The sequence below is a fragment of the Pinus tabuliformis genome, chromosome 6 (assembly GCF_031772625.1).
Source record: "Pinus tabuliformis cultivar Carrire ecotype Pingquan chromosome 6, CPIR1, whole genome shotgun sequence".
NCBI classification, from domain to species: Eukaryota; Viridiplantae; Streptophyta; class Pinopsida; order Pinales; family Pinaceae; genus Pinus; species Pinus tabuliformis.
In genome coordinates this window covers 835,234,363-835,259,072 of record NC_142292.1, presented here as the reverse complement: position 1 = coordinate 835,259,072, position 24,710 = coordinate 835,234,363, and the positions used below count along the sequence as shown (strand labels likewise).

The window sequence follows — 24,710 nt, the reverse complement described above, 5'->3', positions numbered from 1 at the left end:
CCTGAATTTGCACCCTTCTAAATAAAATTAAGACCTGAATTTGCACCCTTCTAAATAAAATTAAGACCTGCCCTTCAAATTTGATCACTTGTTACCACTGAATGGAATCCGCCAGTGATCGATTCATTTTTTCCCAAAGACAGAGCACGAGGTGAATCCCTAGCTCATCCAAAAGCACAACCCTAAAGTCGATTCCAACCTGTATCGAGAGGCAATGGCAGTCGCTTTTTTGGCGTCCAAGGTGGGCTCTAACCTGATAAATCTTCCAATTTCCCCCTAGTCGTACGAAGGATATCCTCAGACCGAAAAGAGAGGGAGAGCCCTCGTAAGATGGCCCAAACTCTATGAGAGGGAAAGGATTCGCGAGCTAGGTCGAAATATACAGCCCAGAGTTTAAGGGTTAGCTCGGAGGGCCCCCAATTCCATGAACCCTGCAGGCCTTTCCACTGAGCATCAACCCATGAAAGGTGGCTTTTCTCAGAACGATCCCTACCACCAAACTCACTGATACTGACCAGGGTTTTTCCTAGATAATTAGCAACAAATATCGGGCTTGCTATCGGGCCTTTAATGCACCCAACAGCGCCCATTCACCATACATAACCAAACCATGCTAGATGCTGCAAATGAGATGTCTGGGCGTGATGGCACCCGCCATCAATGCAATGAAACTCTTAGCATGTACTGTGTGGATTTGTTGCGGATTTAGCTATAGCATCGTTAGTCACCACATAATTATATTGTGCGTATTAATACTTCTCTTTCCAATTTTGAATTTTATAATTGTGCACAGGGTTCATAGAGAGCATTCAAATTGGAATTTTGAATTTTTGAACCCGCCCTGCCATATTTTGTTTTTGTTTTATTAGAAATTTGAAACAGAGAGTTGGACCAGGGCATAGTCGAGGTTCGACATCAATGGCGTCTCGTGCTCTGGCATCTACCCTGGTGTTGTCACCACTACTTGCGGCGTTTTCGATTCGGCTTCTCGACAATGGTTGCCCAAACTTGATATTCTTAACATCAGCAGCAGTTTCAGCGCAGGAAAGCTATTTGCAGAGGTCGCAGGTATTGTCTGATCGGCCTTGGAGGCATACTTCCCAGAAGAAACAACGATTTCCTTTATGGCTGAACCTGGTCGATATTAACGCAAGAAAAGTAAAAGTGAAATGATACATCCAAATTTAATAAAATGAGTAAAACAAGTTAAGATTAAAGTGTTTATATAAGTAAAACAGGTTAAAATTAAGGTGTTTCACAAAAGGATACTAAGAACTTTTATATATATATATATAAACTAGGTTAAGATTAAGATACAGATACTTGCACAAGCAAAAGTTAGGAACATTGTTTATATTGCTATTTCTATTAAATTAGTTTACATTTCCTAAATCTCTCATGAAATCATTTGTTATTATTTTGTTTTGACATTATATTTATCATTTATCATCTAATTATTTAGGTTAATATTTTCTTTCTTTTAAGATGAAAAAAATAAAAATATTTATTTTAAAGTTGGAATGATTAAATGCAAAAAATTTAAAATATATATATTTAACTTGAGGTTGGATTGGATTGTTAGATGCAGAAAATTTATATAAAAGTTTTCAAGGGAAAAATGGAATATTTATAAAACATTAAAAGAAAAGGTAGACTTTAAGGGAGGAGAGATATCTTTTTTATTGTAAAATATTAAACCTAATCGTTTATATCAGAAAATAAATAATTTTTATTGTTCTATTCTAGTCGTTGATGAGATGTCAATTATGGAAAAAAAAACCACATAAAATGATTTTTCACATAATATTACTTCTTAAAATCGCCATTTTAATTTTGTTTACGTTGCATCAAACACTCTCCAAAATTTCACTTACACTGGAATTTTGGAATCTACTGAGGATCTTATGATTTGTCGTTCCATGTGAATCATAGTCGTTTCATAGTGCTTAATGGTAGTAATTGCACAACTCTTAATGAGAGTCACTGTGCAGTTCATAGAGACTGTGTTTGCGCAACCCTTGCCATTTAAATCAGAGCTTATAAAAGGACAGAGAAAAAAACTAGTAAATCAATATTAAATTGTTTAAATTAAAATAAATATCATCTAATCATTTTATTATTATAATTAATTTTCAATTTTCAATTGGCTTTTAAATAATGTAATGAAAGTTGATTTTTCTTTCATATTAATTTAAATTCCTGAATAGAATGGTAAATAACCTTTCTGATCTCGCAAAGGAGAGCACAAGTTGCAGATATAAATTGTAATGTGAACCTCATTGTGGCCCTCACCAATAAGTTGGGGTTATTCAAAGAAGATGGGGGTTCTAAACAAAGGTCTGATCAGAGGGAAGATCGAGAGATCGGGGAAAAACAGAGGAGCCGACGAAAGAACCCAAAAAAGATCAACCCAATTCAAGTGCAAGAGATCGGGGAAAAACAGAGGAGCCGACAAAGGAACCCAAAAAAGATCAACCCAATTCAAGTGTCATGAACCATTCACAGTCCTTGTTCAAAATGTAAGTGAGTTGATATCAAGTCGTATCAAGGTGAGATTAATATTCTTAACCTAAATCATTGGTTGTAGCAATTAGAAGTTTATTTCAGTGTTCATCATATAGAGGAAGAATAGAAGATTTCATCTACGTAGTTGAAATTAGAGGGATACCCTGACTTGGTGGGAAAGTCATACAAAGACCTTGAGGCTGGAGGGAGATCCTCTAGTGACTAAGTGAGAGGATTTCAAAACCCTCATAATATCACAGTTTTACCTTATCGGTTATATAAAGAAGCAATGGGTTTGGTGGTGCTACTTTAGGAAGAAGCAAGGGTAGAGTGTACAAGATTACACCACAAAGTTCAAAAAGATGGCAATAATGTTGGGTGTTTTCCCAAATAACCCAGAGGTACTCAAACATCTGAGGGGTCTACACATCTATCTATGGAAGCAAGTGATGTTGTTCAAGCTCAAATTGGCAGACGAGGCTTGCATATAGGCAAAGTACCTAGAGAACATAAGCTAAAAGAAACGGAAATCAAGTGTATCAAAGCAAAAGGAGCACCAAGATGCTTCTAAGGAGGGGAAGAAGTGGAAAAGGGGAAAAGATAAAAATATGATAGCCACAACGCACCAATGCAAAGATCACAACAACCACTACAACTAGTGTAACATTGATGGTCATACAGAGAAGTGTTGGAAGTTGCATCTAAAACTTAACCCAAAGAACAAAAAGAAAGATACTAAGAAAAAAAATCATGGCCACTAATTCGAGTAACCGGGTTGAAAGCAATTCAGACATGGATGAAAAGATCATATGTACATCAGTGCAAAAGGAGGTGAACATTAGAGAAATTTTGAAGTCAAAAATGGACCTCAAAACATAAATGTACAACAAAAATCAACTTTATAAGAACCAATATAATTCAATATGATGATGTCAACCATGGAGGATGATTCACCATTTTCGAAGTAGAAAAGGTTAATAATAAAAATAAAATGAAAATGAAAAAACGCCTTTTTCAACTTATCTCCCTACAATTTTACTCAAATTTTGAGTGGGAGCACTTGTTAGATGCGGAATTTAATCACGTTTTTTCATGTATTTCGCAGTTTTCGTGTAGAATGGTTCATCGAAAGTGTGTAACACGAGTACTCCTTAAATGTGAAATTAAATTTTGCATCTAATTAGTGCTCCCACTCGAAATTTGAGTAAAATCGTAGGGAGATAAGTTAAAAATATGAGTTGAAAAATTAGTTTTCTTTTTTCCTCCAAAACTTGATGAGGTAATCTAAGCTTATTTTATTATTCCCACTGTTATTTTATAATATTCTTTAGAAGACCCATTTTAAACCTAAAAATTCTCTAATGTCTGAGTAGCCTTCAACAACAAGAAGAGAACAAAAAGACCAGACTCTTCCATATAAAGATATAGGTTAAAAAGACCAAGTTTGATGCTTTGTTCAACTCAGGATCACAAGCAAATCTCATTGTCACAGAGCTAGTCAACAAATCGAGATTGGAAGTTTGTGATCATCCAATCCCATATCCATTAGGATGGGCCAATAAAGATGAGGAAATAAAGATAACAGAATTGTGCAAAATCAAATTTTCTCTCAGTTCTTATTTTATTGATGAAGTAGAGTTACATGTAGTTCCCCTTGATGTATGTGGAGTGGTGTTTGAATTCCACTATATATATATATATATATATGCAAGATGCAATCTTCATGAAGAGAGCTATCCAGTACCGCCTCATAAAATATGGAACACCCTTTACCATCAATGTGCACAACGGCAGGTCCAAAATTTCACTGGTAAGTGCCAACCAAGCCAATAAATTGATCAGTTCAAGCAAGAAGTATGTTTCATTGTTTTTAAGACAAAATAGTTTGTAAAAGAGTCAATAAGAGCAAAGACATCCCTAGAGGGGAGTAATAAAAAACATACACAACAACTGGAAGAGTTTCTACAAGCATACAAGGACTTGTTCTAGAAACCTAAAGGACTACCACCCAAGAGGGAAGTGGAGTAGGAGATCTAGCTATTTTTGGACTCTACATTTCCAAACATTGGGCTATATAGGCAATCTGTTATAAAGGCAAGTGAGTTGATGAAACAATTGTAGCAGCGATTGGAACAGAGTGTCATTTGACCAAATGCATCACCATGTGGATCACCCATCATTATTGTGCCAAAGAAGGATGGAACTTCGTGAATGTATATAGATTACAGGGCATTGAACAAAATTACGCTCAAGAATAGGTACTCTTCCTAATAGAATAGATGATATGTTGGATCAATTGCAGAAAGTAAAATCCTTCACCAAGTTGGCTTCAAAGTCTGGATACCATCAGGTTCAAGTTAGAGAAGAAGATACCTCGAAGACTGCCTTCAAAACCAGGGAAGGTTTGTATTAGTGGTTAGTCATGTCATTGACCTATATAATCACCAATTATGTTTATGAGGCTAATGAAAGGGATATTGTTCCATTTTATAGATTCATTTGTTATTGTCTATTTGAATGATATATTGGTATACATTGTTACCTAGGAGGAGCACATCTCACATTTGACACAGGTGATGGAGACATTAAAGAAGCACCAGCTGCTAGCGAATCTCATGAAGTGTGAGTTTGCACAATAGTCTTTGATGTATCTGGGGTATGTGACAGGTGGAGGAGCACCGAAGATAGATCCTGCCAAGATCGAGGCCATCATGAAATGCCCTATGCCTACCAACATTTTTTAGGTCAGGAGTTTCGTTGGGGAAACACAATGCTTCAGAAAATTCATAGCTTCATTCTCAATAGTAGCAATGCCATTCCACACCATAACAACTAGTGGAAAGAGCTTCTAGTGGGGAAAGGCATAGCAGAGGGCCTATGAGGAGACAAAAAAGATCATTCAAACACTAGTTTTGGCATTACCGAATTCGCAACCCTTCGAGGTAGAGACAAATATGAGTGGATATGTTATGGGAGCGGTCTTGATGTAGAGAAGAAGGTTTGTATTCTACCATTCTGAAATATTTCATGGTGCATTTCTTAGCTACCCTACCTACAAAAAGAAACTTTATGCCCTGGTGCAAGCTGTGAAGAAGCGGAAACACTATCTGATGAGAAGAGATAACAATCCACACAAATCACCATCCACTATAATACTTGCATGCCCAGAGTAAGCTATAACAAACCAAGCATTACAAGTGGATAGAGTTTCTACAACGATTTTATTTAGTGATCAAATATAAGAATGGCAACAACACACACAAGTTGGTCGACATGCTTTCAAGGTTGCCCACATCAAAGATCATAGCTTTGACAACTATAATGCATATAGATCCATTCACCCATGATGCGTATAGACAAGCATATTCAAAGGATGAGGACATCAAGAAGGTGTTTCAACAATTGCACAGCCAAAGTCATGTGTATGATGGTGACAACATCATTAACTACCATTTCCGAGATAGGTTACTCTATATGCTAGATAAGTTATGTGTCCCTAAAGGTGAGAAATTGTAGCTAGAGAGGCTCATACCTCCAAGGTTGCAAGGCACTTCGATGTAGGGAAAACAGTAGCCAACGTCTAGAGATGTGTATTGACTCAAGATGCAAGAACAGATAACTAGGTTCAAAAGAGGATGCATGTTTTATCATACCAGCAAGACTAGTAATAGAAAACAGGGTCTATATCATCCCTCACCTATACCCACTTGTCCTTGGGAAAGAATTTCCATGGACTTTGTGGGAGGCTAACCAATAACCAGGAAGGGGAATGACTACATGTTTATGGTACTTGATCGGTTCAACAAGATGTGTGTTTCGATGCCTTGAAAAAATACTATCAGACGGCAAGAAGCAACAAACTTGTTTTTTAGATAGGTCGGGTGCGCTTTTGGATACTGAGGAGCATCATTACAAACGGGGACACAAGATTTCTCAGTGCATTTTGGACAACAGTGTGGGAGAAGATGAACACGAAATTAAAGAGGTCTACAACATTCCATCCTCAGACAGATGGGAAAACAAAAGTTGTAACAGGGCTTTGGGGCAACTTGTGAGGAGTTACAATCATAAACATCCGAAGACCTGAGATGAAAATTTGGTGTATATACAACACCCTTATAACATAATAGTCCACACTTCTACTAGTAAGTCTCCAATTGAAACTTGTTTTAGATATTTGCCACCTTCACTTTTGAATATTGCATATGGGAAGCAAGTAGGAGTGAGGGAGGATCATACAAGGGATGTCTTAAGGATAGAAAAATTTGACAAAAAGATTAGGTAAATCTATGTACAGTTACAAAAGACACTGCAAAATTCATAGGAAAAATATAAGGCTATGGATGGTCAACACAGTACAGAGAAATCATTCAAGGTGGGAGACAAAGTATTGTTACAGTTGAACAATGAGAGACTACAGGGTCCTTGTAAGAAAATCAAGGCTTTAGAATATGGTCCCTTTGAGATATTGGAAAAGGTGGCGGATAATGCCTATAGACTCGGCAACCCCCATGCACGTTCACTTGCTCAGTTGTTAATGCAGAAAATATGAATCTCTATAATTCTTCCATGCTAGATCAAGAAGAGGAATTGGTCCGACCTTCTATAGAGGATTTGACACCAGATACTCAAGCAGAGTTGACAGAGGATACAATTTGGCAAAAGAGGTCCAAAACTACATGATAGGGGCAGCATGACCTTTGGAAAATTGAGTTGAAATCACAGTTTACAACTTCCCAAGAGAAGGTGGAGGAAAAATTTACTCACCTCATTTTTGGGGACCAAAAGCCTCCCAAAATGGGGAGGTGCAATCCAAATTGGATCATTATATTGTCTATCATTAATTTCAATGCTTTTATAATGGAAAAAGTGAAGGAATCAGCTCACATGAGCATTTTGACCAACAAGACCCAATGTTGCAAATTGAGGTCTAAAACCTTTGAAGAGCAATTTGAGGTATTAAATGACATTTTTTTAGGATAAAACTTTGCCACTCTAGCGCGCACCATTTTTTCTATTCTACAAAAAAAGACCTTTCCAAGAACGCAAAAATTACCTCAATTGAAGTCTGTATGCAAAAGTTATGCCACTTAGAGATTGACCTTCCTATTTTGACTACCATAATTTGAAAAGATGCCACATCAACCCCCATTACTCATGGAAAAGGGGTTAGCCACGTGATCATGATGAAGAAGACTTTAAAAAAGTCAATACTATAACTCTAGTTAAGAATTGAAGGATTCAAACCTAACCATTAGTAGGCTATCGGGTTGTGTTATAGCTAGGCCACTAGGAGGAAAAGGGGTTTCATTCTTTTCAAGTTCATTTTGTTCCATAGATGAGTAGAATAATTTAGGGATTGGGAGGAGCACACAAAGAAAATGTATGCAATGTAGTAGCCCACAAACCACATGCCTTATTTTTTGTACTTGATGTCGTTTCGTATTCAAAGAAAGAGAGCAAAGCAACGTCACCTTCTAGTCAGGTGTTCTCCTAAAAGGGTTTCCCAGGATATATTTTGTATCAATTGTGGTTTATGAGTTTTTATTTCGTTGTTTTCTATTTTTCTACATCATTATAACTTGCATACATATGCAATAAACAATAATTTACAAATCCATAAATCTAAAAAGAAATAAGCCTTGATAGTGTAGATTTCAGATTTTTAAGTATAATTTTATCAAATATGTTGTGACGAACTGTCCAATGGAATATCCACGACAATTTACAAATCAAAAAAAGGAACAATTGAACACCTTATAGCTCCTATAAAGTAAAAGTTGGACATCATATATTGCATGGGAAAGAATAGTAGGGATAGGATAGATGATTTTATGGTAACAAAAATATTTCCAAGACAATTTGTGACATGTCCAACTTTATTGTTCACAAAGACATGCATCCAAGAGGAGATGGGTTGTACAAAAGATGGAAGGGAAATGTGGAGTAAGCAAGCATATATACCCTACAACCAATAAACCATTATGTTAGTAGGAGGACCATTAACAAAGTGAAACACCTTATTCCTCCTAACAAAGGAAGTGAAATTATAAAATCCCTCTTGGGTCAACAATACATTTTACTTTTCTTTAGTTTATTAGGTAGGATTAGACTCGAGTATTTTCCTATTGTTGTAATATGGATGTGCTAATAGGCTTGAGGCCATGCAGTGACACTTGGTGTGGGCCTTGAAGAGGTGCACCCACGCCATTACTAAGAACTAGAAATGTGTGGATGACACTTGGTGTGGGCCTTGAAGTGGTGCACCCACGCCATTACTAAGAACTAGAACACTTGGTGTTGGCCTTGAAGAGGTGCACCCACGCCATTACTAAGAACTAGAAATGTGTGGATGACACTTGGTGTGGGCCTTGAAGAGGTGCACCCACGCCATTACTAAGAATTAGAAATGTGTGGATGACACTTGGTGTGGGCCTTGAAGAGGCGCACCCACACCATTACTAAGAACTAGAAACGTGTGGATGTATGCGCATGTTCTCTCTAGAGAAATAAGCATGTTGAACCATAACATTGTGTATCATATGCTTATAAAAGATGATGTTTTGTTTGGACATATATAGTCTTTATATGATTTTGGGATTGAATTATGAATTTTGCCTTGCGTGATTGTCTAGAGGATCACATATCCACTTGCGCTTACAAAAGATAAGAAAATGTTAGAATATAATTAGAAGAAGAACATCTACACATTACCTAAAGGAAAGATATATCATAATTCTTAAATAAAAAATGTTAGGAAGTGCAATGGATAAATTGAGAAAATGGGACATTTTAGAAACAAGGGTAGAGATTTGTGTTCTCACAGATTATAATTATGTTCAACCCCTATTGAGGACATGAGTAGTTAATCAAGATGAGAAAAGATGAGAAAATGTTGGGAACCTTAAAATAAGTGAAGGTAAAAGATGAATGTTAACCTAAATAAATAAGAAATAATTATGGGTTACAATAACGTGTGAGAAAATATAATAACAAATAAATTATTAGAAAGGGGTGACAAAGAATGAGGAAATAAAAAGTACGAATAAAAAAGAAAAATGCATAAAACAAAGTAAAAATGATAAGCTAAACATGTTGATTTTGTGAAGAAGGGCTTGCTCAGTTACTGAAAGTAGGGCACTCTTAATTTCCTCAACAAAGTTCAAGTCTCCTTGAGAATGTGTTGACCCCTCATGGGTCATTTGCAGGTGTTCTTGTAAATGGGGTTAGTGTCGATGAAAATCTTCGATGACTTTGACCCAAGGGATGCTTCCCCACATTCATGGATGGCATCTCTAGTAAACTTATTGGTATAGACTAGTGCACCTAACCCAAGGGAATTTTAAATCAGCAGGTTAGCATAGAAATAGAGAAATGTCTAGCATTATTAGCAACACCTTGTTGAGCTAGCCCCTTGAACTTTAATTGATTAGTGTCTTACGCTAAAGATGACAAGAGGGTAGGGTTTTATCCACTTATGTACACAAAATAGGTGCTCCAATGGGAACCTCAAGGACCAAAGATCATAATGAGAACTAGGCATTCCTATGAGAATTGAATATTTGTCACCAGTGGGAACTTGTCATTGCTCACTAGTAGATCCAACCCCTTCACAGAAATATAGTGAAGCTCCAGTGGTTAAATGTTGCAAGCTAAGTTTACTTCATTGAATATATCCTCATATTGGAAAGGTGCATGATTGTCACATTAAGACCTCTGCAAAAATATACACTTGATGACAACAACCCACCAAGAGTGTTACACAATAGGTAAAATCAACAAAAAAATAAAGAAAAAGAGGGTTAATTTCTCACATTCAAAGACAACTCAACAAAAGATAAAGAAAAAGAAGGTTAATTTCTCACATTCAAAGAAAACTCAATGCTTTGTTACTTGCATCACTTTTGGAGAGCATAATTTAAGCATTTTTCATTTCATCAAAGAGGGTTAATTTCTCACATTCAAAGAAAACTCAATGCTTTGTTACTTGCATCACTTTTGGAGAGCATACTTTAAGCATTTTTCATTTCACCAGAGACCACTTCATACATTTTTTTATTTTACTATCAAAGAGTAAAGGATGGGAAGCTCTAGGGCATGCAACAACAAGAATGAAACCATCGTATTGGATGAAACGAATGAGTTCTAGTGGGATTTAACTGCACCATTGGGTGAAAGGTCCCTTGATTTCATTATTATTGGTACTTAATGAATGTTGATGGGGATGGTCATATAAATCTGCATTGTTGATTTATACCCTAACCCTACCTTCGTTTGCCAATTCACAGATGTATGCATGTGAAGGGATTTGCAGTTTAATTGTTGATTTAATCCATTTCCTAGTTTTGTAATCGATGGTTATGCATGCATGTGAGAATATTTATGTTTTCACCGGGTATACATTACTGGTTCAATTCCTTTCATAGTTGTCAAGGGACTCCTGCAATTTTAGATCAACATACAGCTTTTGCAGCTTAATCTTTCGATTAAAGGGGCTCGTACATGTTCTGCAATATCACCAGTTAATACCCCCAGTATGAAAAGTCCTTAATGTTAGTTGAGGTCCTGGTCACTCTAAAACAATAGTTCTTAAGCATGAGTCACAACTAATCAACATTCATTGGACAAAGTTATTCAGTCAAGCATTGTCATTCATTTAGCCCTTTATTGAAGGGACTTCCTCACACACTTCATATTCTACTTCATGGTAATATTCGTTTCATGAGTTTAAATAGTAGATGTTTTCAGTACACCATTCTTCCAAGCAGCTATCAAATTTATTCAGGCAGTTGCACTTGTTTACATACACATGTATTTTTATAGAACCTATTGTAGTAGCTCAAACAAAGCAGTTGTTGGCCATTTTTCTATATAGAAAGAAAGACTTGTAGGTTGAATTTCAAATTTTGGCTCGACTCTTGTAAAATAAAAATAATTTGTTTAGAAGAATTGACAATCTTGTTATACATTATATAAGAGCGACAATGAGTTTCCAGAGACACTTGCCAAATATTCATAGAACATGTTTCTTGTCTTAAAGATTCAGCTGTGTTTCTAAATCAGGATTTGTTTCCCTAGAATTATCCTTCAGAAACAACGTTACTGCAGCATGTATGGAGATTTATAATATTTTATTAATCTATCAGAATGTCTCAGCCATCTCTGTTATAAGGTGACAAAATCCCAAAACATGCAAAAACACAATTTTTTCAAATTGGAATATGGTAAATAAGGCTTGTTACCTTGAAATCTCTTCATAAATAATTTCGTCACTTGCCTATAACTAATAAAATCCTCATAGGCAATTAGTTTTAGGATTTTATTCCAAATTGTCAACATGAAAATTACTCAATAATTACAGATATCATTAACAATATGACAAGATATGGAACCACTTAACTGTGTATTTAATATATACATAGTATTAAACTGATGTTCAAGCAATTTTAAGTAACTAGAATAGTATGGTGCCTCAACATGTTATGCAAGCAACTACATTCATTCATCGACCGATGGGCAGTTGTCCCTCATTTTCGTGCATCAACTATTGTCCGGGATTAAAACAATTGAACCTGTTGTCTTCCTAGCTTCCAGATCAGCATGAGCCTTTGCAGCTTCTGACAAAGGGTATGTCTTGGCAACACGAACTTTTAGGATACCATTTGCAACAGCAGAAAATACTTCCCCTGCACATCTCAATAGCTCATCTCGAGTTGCAGTGTAATGCATCATGGAAGGTCGGGTTAAAAATAACGACTTTGATGCAAGGACTGACATAGGAAAAGGATCTACCATGCCTGATGATTGGCCAAAACTCACCATATAACCTCTGGATGCCAAGCACTCCAAGGACCCCTGGTAATCCACATCTGCAATATTATAAAGCCTCACAAACAAACAAGCATGTTTCCATGAAAATTTAAATCTCGTATCTAACTACCTGGAATGTGTCCTTGCCCACAGAGTCATAGACAACATGCACTCCTTGTCCCTTCGTAATTTCTTTGACACGTTCTACAAAGTTTTCCTTGGTATAGATAATCGGATGATGGCATCCATCTTCAGCTGCTTGTGCTGCCTTCTCCTCATTAGATACGGTGCCAATGACAGTTGCACCAAGGGCTTTGCCCCATTGGCATAACAAAGATCCCACTCCCCCAGCTGCTGCATGTACAAGAATTGTATGTCCAGGCTCTACCTATATTTACCACAATTCAATTTTTTTTCTTTCTCCAAATTCAATCAATAAGCATTTGCACTGTAGAAAACAACACAATGCTCAAGTACAAAGGCAGTGGGATTTTTTTCGTTAATCTTTTATATGCTATGCAAGTGAATTGACAATATCAATGCACACGTGATTACAACGTATACCTTGAAGCAACTCCGAAGAAGAACCTGGACAGTCATACCCTTCAGCATCACTGCAGCACCCACAATAGGATCGATTGTAGATGGAAATGGCACAACCTGATTTGCAGGAAGAATTTGCTCTTCAGCATATGAACCCATAGACTTCCCCGCATAGGCAACTAAATCCCCCACATTTTTTCCTGTTAATCCTGGTCCTACTGCAGTTACCACTCCCACTGCTTCCATTCCTATGAAATCAAACAGCAGGTGTGGTGTTAAAAAAATTGCTGTGAATGAACTGTATGCTGAAATAGAAAATTAGTTGCATACAAGTAAAACATAAGAGGACTAATCATGGAAGCATAAGACAAGAAAAATGCTGGAACTGTAGAGATGAAACTCTTCATAGTGTTATTTATTTCTATATCCACAAACTTGGAGAATGATTAAGTTTGAAAAGGTCCTCAATGAGTTATGCAAAATGACATTTCAAAAAATTAATATGAAAAGTGTTATTTATGAAGGCTTTAACCCTGTACAGAAATTACCTGCAAGCAAATTCTTAAAAAACAGAACATATAAAATGGCGAGAACAGAAAATATACACAGATTTTTCTTCTGTAACCCAAAACAGGGAAAACCAGATTGATTTTTCATTATATTCCTTTCAATGTTGCAATACATTATACACATGCCGATGCATTTATGAACCCCCAATCCATTAACCCTGAATTCAAACATAACCATAATTCCCTTGACCAGATCTACAAAATGTCAAAATACCATGGCCAAAACCATCTTTCGTAAAACCATGAGCAAAACATGGGTGGGTCCGCCCACCATCCTTGGGTCCACCCAAAAAACAAAAAAACAGAGTGCTGCTGCCCCCACTGTGCAGAGCGCAACATAACAGCGTCGGCAGCTAGTCGTGCGAAGAATATAACACATACCCAACAATTTACAAATATTATACATGGTCTAAGACCACTAGAAACTTTTGAACCATGTCCTCTACCCCACTGAAACGAAACCATCCCCAAAATTGGCTGATGGTGTCCACAGTCCAGCAAAGGACAGCATAGATTCTAGGGCTCAATGGTTGGCTGGAACTTCTGAATGGAAAACTGGGAAGTGAACCTCCACTGAATATGACATGTTTGGCAAGAAGTAATGCCATCCCCATGAAGGGTCATGTTTACATATGCAGTTGAAGGGTAGGTGTGCAAAGATTATAATCTGTGGATCCATGTGGGGAGGGGAACCATGAAAAGGGGGTCCTGAGAAAGAGGCGCTGTCATCTATACTTCAGAGTTGCAGTGTTGGCAGTAGATATAGAAGTAGCGTGAGACATCACTTGTAGACATGATGCTTGGAGTGGCACCTCCCTGCTGAAGTCTGAAACTTGTGCGGAAGGTTGTAGCAGGATGGGAAGGAACGCACCAGTGCAGTACTTACAGTTCTGAATTTGATGAGATTGACTTCCTTAATAGCTTGCCACTCAGACTGAGGAGCAGCAGATGTGAACTGGTAGCCTTCACCATCATTATGAAGTCTATAGGTGTTGAACATCCCATCATACTGTGCACTCTTCTCAAACTGGTAGGGCTTGACAAGAAGTAGGTCACAACAATGCAATAGTGTAACATCACAGTCAACCATATCATTGAAAGGTCTAATGGAAAAAGTGACAAAACACCTAGATCTGATAAGTGATAGGTGTCAACAAACTTGCTCTCTGCCCATCCAAGAAGATATGGTTGTGGATGTCATGTGGTAGGTTGGAGTGAATCTGCCAATTTTCAAAAAACCCGATTATTTTCATGCCATTGTCCGTGATATTTGTCTGCAAGTTTTTGCCTCGTCTAGAAAGTGAGTGAAGAGATCTTCTTGCTCAAGATCAGAACACTACTGATCCAGGAGGGCCAACAAAGGGTTGAGAGAACTGTCATCATAGAAGATTCGACGAACTGTGATCATGGAGCTTAGATTCCTCTTTCTATTCATCAGAAACAAGTTCAATGATTACTGATAGTAATTCAGCAAGGAAGGCCTTGGCCTTCTTGTCCAACAAGACACAACATTCATCATCAAAATGACATTGCTGATGATAAAAACAATATTTGCACTTCCCTTGCAAAATGGAACTAGATGTCACTAGACCAAACCGAAGCAAAGCCCTTTGTGTGTAAGGGTTATGTCAGTGATTGGGCAGGTTGGGACCTGGGTAGCCTTAGCTTCAATTTTGAAAACTACTTGGAAGGCATTGATCCAATGAAGAGATTGAAAAGAGTTCTAGTTTTGTTACAATGTGAGGAAGAAAACTAGAAATGAACTTGGCATGGTGTTTGTAAAATCCCTTACCACAAGTTCAATGGAAAGTCTGTTGAGGTCCTCAATGAACTGTTGGACTAATTATCCAAAAGTACATTGGAAACGTAGTCATTATGCCAACATTGCATCCTCAAACCCTAATTGGTTGAACCCCTTAACAAATAACAACCAATGTCTTTAAATTCTTGTCAAATGTTGATCAAACGTTTAATTGTAGTTTGCAAGGTGTTGGTTCTCTGTCAACTAGAATGTGAGGGCTTCTTCTTCCATGTGGACCTCAGGTACAACAAATTTTTGAATGTTTGTCAGAGTAGGTTGAGTTTTGAAGTAAGCTTCCACACTACAAATCCAAGAGTTGAACCTCTCCCCATTTAGCTTTGTGTCACCACAAAACAATGTTGGGCAATGGAGAACACCTATGGAAAAATGGTTAGGGCTATGGCTAGTGTTTCAAGGTCTGTTGGAGGGCATGTTACTGATTGGTGATTAGTTGTTGGAACATACTAATCATATCTTGCATCTTTTTTCCTTAAAACAGCTTCATTGTTGGACTTTATGTTATTGCTGAGTAACAACGGTTTCCCGCAAGAGATGATCCTGCATTTGTTCAACCGAGTTTTGGGCAAAATTGGAGTCCTACAAGTCTTCAAAATAAATAGAGGTTTTATGGGGAGACAAGATATAGCACCGAGACCAGCTTTTTTGGGAACATGAGCAAAGCGAAAGAGGCAAGTCGGAGTGTGATGTGCCAATTTTCATAAACCCTAGAAGCATACCATCCCAAGGATGTTTTTTTATTTAATATATATTTTGATACATATATATATTAAAAAAAAATGTAAATGTCAAATTAGTTGCATAAAATATACTTCCGTTCTAATTGTTGACAAATACTACATTTTTAAGAAGAGGACATTGGAGTCTATAGTAGATTAATGATTATCATTACAGCATCAACCATTTAGTACGTAGATAACATCAACCATCTATTATTTATAACATTATCATCAAATAATCAAGTTCAAGTGTTCCAAATGTCACAAAAAAAGTGTCATTTTTTTAAAATATCACAGTATATTCCTAAAATATAGTGCCTCGAAGGAAGTTGTCCACAACTCAACATCACTTACCCTTTAAGATTTTTTTCTATTTTTTTCTACCTCAACTAGAAAAACAGAGGCGAGGTATTAAGAGCAGAAGAGTTTCTCACTCTCTTTCATCGAGCTGAAGAGGGGAAATAGAGTCTTTTCACTGCCATTAGCAGACAAGCTGTGGAGTAGGGATTGATTATGATTTACTATTGCAATGTCCATTAGATTTTCATTTTCTTGTCGACTTTTAATGGGAGACTTAATAGTTGGACCATGGGAAGGGCAAGATACTTTTCTTGTCAACTTTTAATGGGAGATTTAATGGTTCCAACTTCCAAGGGGCAATGGTTATGAAATATATCAATGTATCTACATATGAAAGGTGCACAATTATCGTGTGAGTTGTTGGATTGGCTCATCCAGGAGATAGGCCCACAACATCTTGTCCAAGTCATAACAAATAAAATTATTAATTATTTGCCTGCCTGCAAGTTGTTTATGCAGAGGTACCAGACCTTGTACTGGACTCCTTGTGTTGCCTATTGCATTGATTTGATTTTAGAGAACATGGGCAAAACTTCTTAGATCAAGCATATCATTGAATCAGCTAGGAGCATCATCAAATTTATATGTAATCATGCATATGTTCTTAGCCTCATGAAAACAATTGTTAATTTTCGTAGCATTGGATGTGTTCTAGCCACGAAATTTGGTGGAGAGACTAGAATACATGAGATTTCCAAGACCCGGAAATTATTTCTGGAAATTCCACCTAGAAGTGGCTTAATTAGATTATTTACCAGTTTTTAAATATTTCCTAAGTCTAAACTTAGGGAATATGTTTAATTAATCAGTATTAATTAAGTCAAGGTGAGAATCATCTAGAAACTCACACAGATCGATTCCAAGATGATCCTAGCCGTCGATAAAGTTTTAATCTTGGTCGTTGGTGCTCCAACAGTGGATTATCAGAAGAAGTCGCTGTGTTCATGGAGAACACTCTTGAGCAGTTCAATTTCCTTGGCAGATCAATTTCCTGACTAGCAGCAGTCAGTTGCCGGAGAGAGCAAAGATTGAAGCAGTGAGAGAGGGGTAGGAAAAGTGATCCAGAGGAAGTTTTTCCAGATCCGGAGAGGCAGCAGCAAGAGGGTCAAGTTTTTCCAATGAGGTAGCGCAGAGGACTGCGCAGTTGCTTTAGAGAGGGCAGTTCGATTTACTGAGGAGAAAAATCGTTCTTAGTGCCAGTGGCCAAGCAAAGGTTCCAGAGGGCTGAAGAGACGATTTCCTTAGCAGCAGAAGGCAGAACGACTTCATTAGAGACCAGTTAGAGGCTTGACGTCATAGAGACTACGCAGTGCAGCACAGAGGCTTTAGGAGGCCAAGGTCTTTGTAGGCAGGTTGTGTCGGGATTTCTTAGGGAGAAAGGGTAATTTCCCCTCAATAATTTTGCCCAGATTTTCTTGCTGTGGATTGCTAGTTTTAGGCATCCAAATTGTACTCATATTTTCACTGCTGCATAATAATAAAAACCATCACTGCTGCACCGATTTTTCCAAGTTGGGTTTTTCTGGGGACATTTGTCCAAAAATAATTCTCATATTTTATGTGTATGCTAGCATTTCTCAGTTTCCAGCGCATTATTTTTCCGCAGAATTTTATTTGTGAAGGTTGCAGTGTGTTTATTTTGATATTTGTCATAGCAGATAAATTGTTAAATTAATTAACAATTAGGAGAAATAATACCAGTTGCTGTAATAGGATTCCATATTGGAATTTTCACAACAATCATGGGGAAAAACAAGTTGGCTCATCCTGCAATCAAATGTTTCACCACTAGTTTTATTTCTCTATAGTCTCTCCTCACTTTTATGTTGAAGGTGAAGAGAATGTTTCTTTGAGATGAGTGGAATCCTAGTGCATACAATAAGGAACTCAATGGGCAAGCAAACCATTACTAGATTAGTGTGACCAAAGAGTTTTTGGACAAGAGTGCAAGAAGTGTGTACCATTAGCGAACCTTGGTAAAGGTTCTTCTCTTGGTTGATGGTGACAATCCTGTTAAATTTCTGAACCCAACACCTATCAATTTATTAACCTAGCAAACTATCTCAGATCTAATGAATAAAAGCACAATTGGATTTGCAACATAAACAAAAAATATTCAACAGAAGCACATTAAATCGACCAATCTCAAAAACATAAGCGCACACATTTTCTATTCAATCAAATTAGTTCTTCATTAATAATGATCAAAATCTACTTGGCCTCCCTTACTGGTAAAATGGCCCAAACCGAGGAAAATACATACAACAAATCTAGATTTTCTCCCGTTGATCAAGCACTAGTCTTAGTTGATATAGATCTTCATGTCGCACCCTATCAATTTCCTTGAAACCGACACACTTGAGTAGAAGTCCTTCTCCACCCACCATTGAGATGCCTCTCTCAATACCTTGCCTCTCTAAATGCCTTGTACCCCTCTTGTGCCCATGTGTGTTGTGTCTTCTCCCTTGGCCTAGCCTTTCTTTTATAATAAGCTTGAGTTATAACTGAATTCCCCACCCTAATCTCCAAAATGATTGACCGTTGAGATTAGATCTTGTTAGAAAATCAGAAAGGCGAAAATATTTTTTTATATAGATAATTACTTGTGATTATTTTATCTTTAAGTTTTTCTTTTATCTTTTAGTTCATCAAGCAATTACCAAAACAATAGCAAAAAGATTATAGACACCAGATATAGGCGAACAACCAGAGCAAAACTCCTATCTAGGGGAAAACCCAGTCAACAACTCTTCCTTAATTAATTCCTAAGATAATCCAAGACTCTTGACCTAGACACAGACTTCCTCCACACCAAGTCAACCCTTTCTTCCTTTTTTCAGATGATAACCCTTCAATAGCAACTTCGACCTAGCAACAACAGCTTTGACCTAGCAACAGTAGCTTCGACATGACAAGAGAGACTTCGATCTCCTAGAGGAATCCACACGAGAGAGAGATAGATAAGTCCAAAATTTCGATTTTCTCTTTTTCTTCCTCTTTCTCCAATTTTGTACTCTATTAGCCTTCCTTTCTTACTTTACACTTTTCCATCTCTTTCTTCTGGATATCGAACTTGTGTGAGAGAGAGAATGCTCCAAATGAATTCGAACTGCTTCAATATATAGGCTTCTGGTGAAGTCGAATTACCCAGTTTGAGGCCAACTTGATCTCCTTGAGGCTGACTTGGTGTGGAGGTGACAAATAGCTTATTTGACTCAATATTAATTATTTTTACATGATTCAAAAGCCCAAGAAGGGTCTCCTTAAATGGACAATGACTCTAATGATTCAGAATAGATCTTAGAAGTCCTCAATGGGGACTTTGACCTAAAACATGATGACCCAAGCATGAAACCCATGCTTTAATAAGTCATAATAATAATAATAATTATAAAATATCTTTTTCATTCTTTTGATAAATACATTTTATGAAGACTGAACCTAGTTACATTCTTCAACACTCCCTCTTAACTAGGGAGGTATTCATAATAATAAATACAAGGAAGATCTCAAAACATATGAACTATGAAGAGTTTAGGCACCGCAATGCCATGGACTAGATTCCTGACCAGGGCAATCTATCCAAGGTCCTCCAACAGTTTAGGCACTCACGGTGCCACAGACTAGATTCCTGACCAGGGAAATCTATCCAAGTGGGACTAAGATGGACTAAATCTTGCAGCCTCTCTAGATACCATCAAGCTTTACTTGCTAGCCATCAACCCAAGGATCCAAGTGCATATCTGAGGTCAGAGCTCTATGACCAATGCCACCCTCCCTACTTCAGGATCCAAACATCAACACATACTGTCGGCCGGATGTCCTCCCAGGCATTACACAATGCCTTAACACATCAAATCTCTCCCAATCAAACAGATCGATAACATCAAGCATGCTTCGAAAACTTCGAGAGATTTATCTGAATAATCACAACCTCAATTAGTAACAACCTTTCAAATATTCATGAGTAAACACAAACCTTTGGGGTCTTCCAACTTCTTGATGTTGCCACATAATTCATCACAGTAGGACTTCGAGGTTTCTCGAACAAAACTTGACAAAGTTTTTCTCAATCATTCAACTTCCTTTCCTACTTCACATGTAGCAACCAAAAACAACTTTCCTTCTTTCAGCAGCACCTTAATATGCATTCTCCAATTACTTAAAGGTATCCATCATGACCATAGTATGCCCTCCCTCTCAACTCGGGAGATATACTCCCTTCTTTATCCAGGCTCCCTCTTAACTTAGGGAGATCAACTTCTTTTCTACGACATCGGAGAATCTTTCATGGCTTCCATCCTTCTTATCAGAGTCATCATGACCATCATCATTCATATAACTTTCTTCATCATGCTTATCAAATCAACTTTACTTACGAACATCTTCATCATCTTGAAGATTATGTACCTGCACAACTTAGATAGCAAGTACAACCAAATACATATATATAGAAGCATAAAGTCACCTATATCAGAATCATATAATAAAGGAAGCATTAGACATTAGACATCAAATACCCAAACTTAGTTAGGTTCACAAACAAGAGACACATACTTTTATACTTCAACTTCTTGCTAGGGTTTTTGTCATAAACCCTAGACTTCATCATCAAGACTTTGAGCATCTCAATCAAGATAACAACCTTCATTATATCTAGGGCTTCAATATTTCTTCCAGAGATATGAAATACCCTACTACAATATATTGCAAACCCTAGAAGCAATTCAAAAGAATATAGTTCTTTAATGCATCCAACAATTTTGAATTCATATGTTAGACTTCTACTAGGATTTAGTGCAAGATCCTAGATTTCATACATGAGCCATTAAGCTTCAACAATCTAAACCAATCACAACTCAATTTCAAATTTCAACAATCTTTCATAAATCTCAGATTATCACACAATCATCATGAACTTCTACTAAGGTTTAGTTACAAAACCCTAGAACTATCATCTTAGAGTATCAAACTTCGTCTAGGGCTTAGTTCCAAACCCTAGAACTTGTGACCATCAACAATTAGGTGAACACACATCTCAAGGATTTCATCATCATGCACAAGCACAACATATGTTAGTCAAACCCAATGACACAAACATATTCAGACATCTAACATATTTGATTAGGTGGAAAAACATATACCTAAGGTTTCATTCCTAGGATATTATCTAAAATAAGGGTCTTTCTCATAAACCCTACCAAACCTTAAAGATCTATGGTTTCAACAACAAACCCTAATGTATCAATACTTCAAAGGTTAGGGATTTCAGACATCACCATTCAACCTTAACAAGTTATGATTTCTATAACCATACCAAAACCCCCAAACATGACATCATCAAAGCATCAAACATTTTCTTTAGACTTCATCAATGACCCTAAGTAGGCTAGGGTTTCATACATTATCATTGACATACCCTTAAGTTAGGGTTTTACAAAGAACCTTTTTAGGGTTCCACAAGAATAATCAAAGATATGAGGAGGGTAGATTTATCTAATGACAAATCACCTAATCAAGAATCTTTATGATTCAAGAGAGCTAGACAATAATGTTAGTAATGTAAAATAGTTTATCAAGAATGAGTATCATGAAGAAAGCAAAAACTTATAGTCTAAGGCATACCTTTTGTTTCTTAACAAACCTTGTAACTCCAATGCTTTGTCTTTGTGAGGCCTTCTTCCATAATCCTTGAGTATTTAGCAAGCTTTTCCTAAACAAGGAAAATATGAATAGAAATGTGATTAGTACTTAATGCAAACAAACTTAGATAAGTAAGGAAAACTAAGATACTTATCTTTGGAAGTTGGTGAGGGCTCCCTCCAAGCTTGAGGGATACCTATAACCTTATAAAAACAATTCAAAAATGTTTTTCCAAAATATGTTAAACCTACAAATACTAGAAATCAAAAATGAAATAACTAAAGCTTAGAGCAAAGGACTTAGTAGTGTAAGTCCCTTATATCTAGTTCTTCGGCTTTATTCTTCTTTGGAGATCCTTCTTCAGCAACATTAGCTTGGTCCCTGTTCCTTTTCTTATTCTTCGAATTGTCAAGACAATCACTTTTATAGTGAGTAGTGTAAGTGCCTTATATCGAGTTCTTCGGCTTTATTCTTCTTTGGAGATCCTTCTTCAGCAACATTAGCTTGGTCCCTGTTCCTTTTCTTATTCTTCGAATTGTCAAGACAATCACTTTTATAGTGACCCATTCTATGATATTGGTAGCATTCTATTTTGGACATGTCTACCTTCCTTCTTGGCCCTTTTGACTTCTTAAAGTTTCCTTTCTTGTGATAAGCGGAGTATGCATTTGAAACTTTCTCTTCTTCATTGTTGGTTACTAGAGAGATTCTCATCTCTTCTTGGCTACAAGAATTCCATAATTGTTCAAATGATGGAGTTTCTTTCCAAATGTTGAGTCCTGAAGCAAGAGCACTCCATGTAGGTGGAAATCCCAATAATGTAGTAATCACTAGCTCTTTTTTCAGTACAATCTCATCAATGGCTAGAAGGTCATCTCCAATTCTAGTTATCTTTACAAAGAAAGAAGCCACAGTGTCATCTTTTGTCATTTTTGTGGTCCTTAGTTCATTCTTAAGACTTGCTACTTGACCGATGTTCTTGATAGTGAACAATTTTGATAATGCTTCATACATATCTTGAGCATGGTCTATGCTGGAAATGTATGGAACAAGATTGTCCTTTATACTTTCTACCATTAGAGTCATAGCCAATATCTCTAACTCCCTAAACTTCACTTTATCTGCATCACTGGATCCTTTGGTAGGTTTCTTCACTTTTCCTTTGACCAAATCCAGGACTTTGTTCTTTTCAAGAATGAGATCAATTCTTTTCTTCCATGACCTGTAATTTGATGCTCCTTCTAGTTTGTTCTCTCCCTTTATTGTGTTAGACATTGTCCTTGAAGGTAGTGAACTTCTTTCCTTATAAGTTCTCCTTATATGATCCCTTGCTCAGTCCTTTTGTAGGCAAGTCGAAGTGTTGGAAAGTTGTTGGTCAAGTCGAAGTACTAGAAGGTTGTTGGGCAAGTCGAAGTGTTGAAAAGTTGTTGGGAAAATCAAAGTGCTGGAAAGTTGTTGGGCAAGTCGAAGTGGTAGAAAGTTGTTGGGCAAGTCTAAGTGTTGGAAAATTGCTAGGCAAGTCGAAGTTGCAGAAGGATTTGCTGGGAGGATCGAAGTTGCAGAAGGATTTGTTGGGTACGTCGAAGTTGCAGAAGAATTTGTTGGGATCGAAATTGTAGAAGTTGCTAGAAAGCAAGATAGATTTGACTTGGTCTTGGAGGGTCTTAGTCAAGGGTCATAGGTCTTGGAATTCATCAATTGAAGGTCTATAAGAAGAGAAGAATTCTTGTGGGTTTTGCTCTCAGTTGGAGAGGTTTTGGCCCTGATCGATCGCCTATATCTTGTGTCCTCTCGTTCCACTGTTGTTTATGGTTTGGTAGTTGTTTGATGGAAAGAACACTAAATATAATCAAGTAAAAGAAGAAGTTAATCAAGTTAAGTAGAAATATATCACAAGCAGTTATCAAGAACGAGAAATCACCTAATCTAGTTGCCTCTAGATTTCTCAACACCTATATCTGGTGTCCTTGATCTTCATGTTTTCATTTGATGATTGCTTGATGAAAAGAAGATAAAACAAGAACATGAAGAAAGTTTTAATAAGACTACAAGAATATCACAAGTAATTATCAACATAAGAGAATATTTCTGCCTTTCTGATTTTCTAACATTTATAATTAAAACAAACCCAGACACACTCCATCACTTTATTTCTTACAGTATCTTTTGTGTTTGATCATATTTTTATTGCCATTTCACTTTCAAGTCAATTGATTATTTGGGCATTTACATTTTAAGTTCAAGTACATTTCAAGGCACTTTTATTTCAAGTACTTTTACTTTCAGTGTTTACAACTTCAAGTACTTCAATTGAGCATCTATTGGGCACATTATTGGCACCGGTCTTTTATTTCATATCTTTACTTGCCAAGATTTTGCTTAACATCATGATATCTATGGCTTATGAATGGATGTGATGCTTATGGTTATAACTTACATGCCTTGAAGTATATGTTGTGACTTATCTTTGTTGATGGTGGTCATCTCTTGTAATTAACTCCTAGAATTTGCTTAATTTAGATTAAGCAAGCCTTAGTTTATTTTAATAGGGTCGACCCCCCTTGGATTTGGTAGGAGTTAGCCTAGACAGAGGAGTTGAGATTTGAGTGACAGTTGCTCAACTCGAAATTTGCCCCCAAGGGCACACCAACTAGAGTTAAATATTTTCTCCACAATATCCCAAGTGTGGATTTAGGAGGCAACAAGCCCCACCTGCTACTACTAGAGGAAGAGTGTTTACCT

General features: G+C 36.9%; 1 protein-coding gene across 1 annotated transcript in view; it reads right to left on the bottom strand.

The window, feature by feature from the left end:
* Nucleotides 1–11,725: 11,725 nt before the first annotated feature.
* The window catches only part of LOC149261456 (uncharacterized), a 149,617-nt gene continuing 136,632 nt past the window's right edge, over nt 11,726–24,710 (bottom strand). Inside the window, exons 3-5 of the mRNA XM_089422280.1 lie at nt 12,880–13,106; nt 12,446–12,703; nt 11,726–12,360 (exon numbers count right to left, since the gene is read on the bottom strand). Coding sequence (XP_089278406.1) covers nt 12,046–12,360; nt 12,446–12,703; nt 12,880–13,106 — 800 coding nt within the window. The 3' untranslated portion in view covers nt 11,726–12,045. The remainder of the gene's footprint in view (nt 12,361–12,445; nt 12,704–12,879; nt 13,107–24,710) is intronic.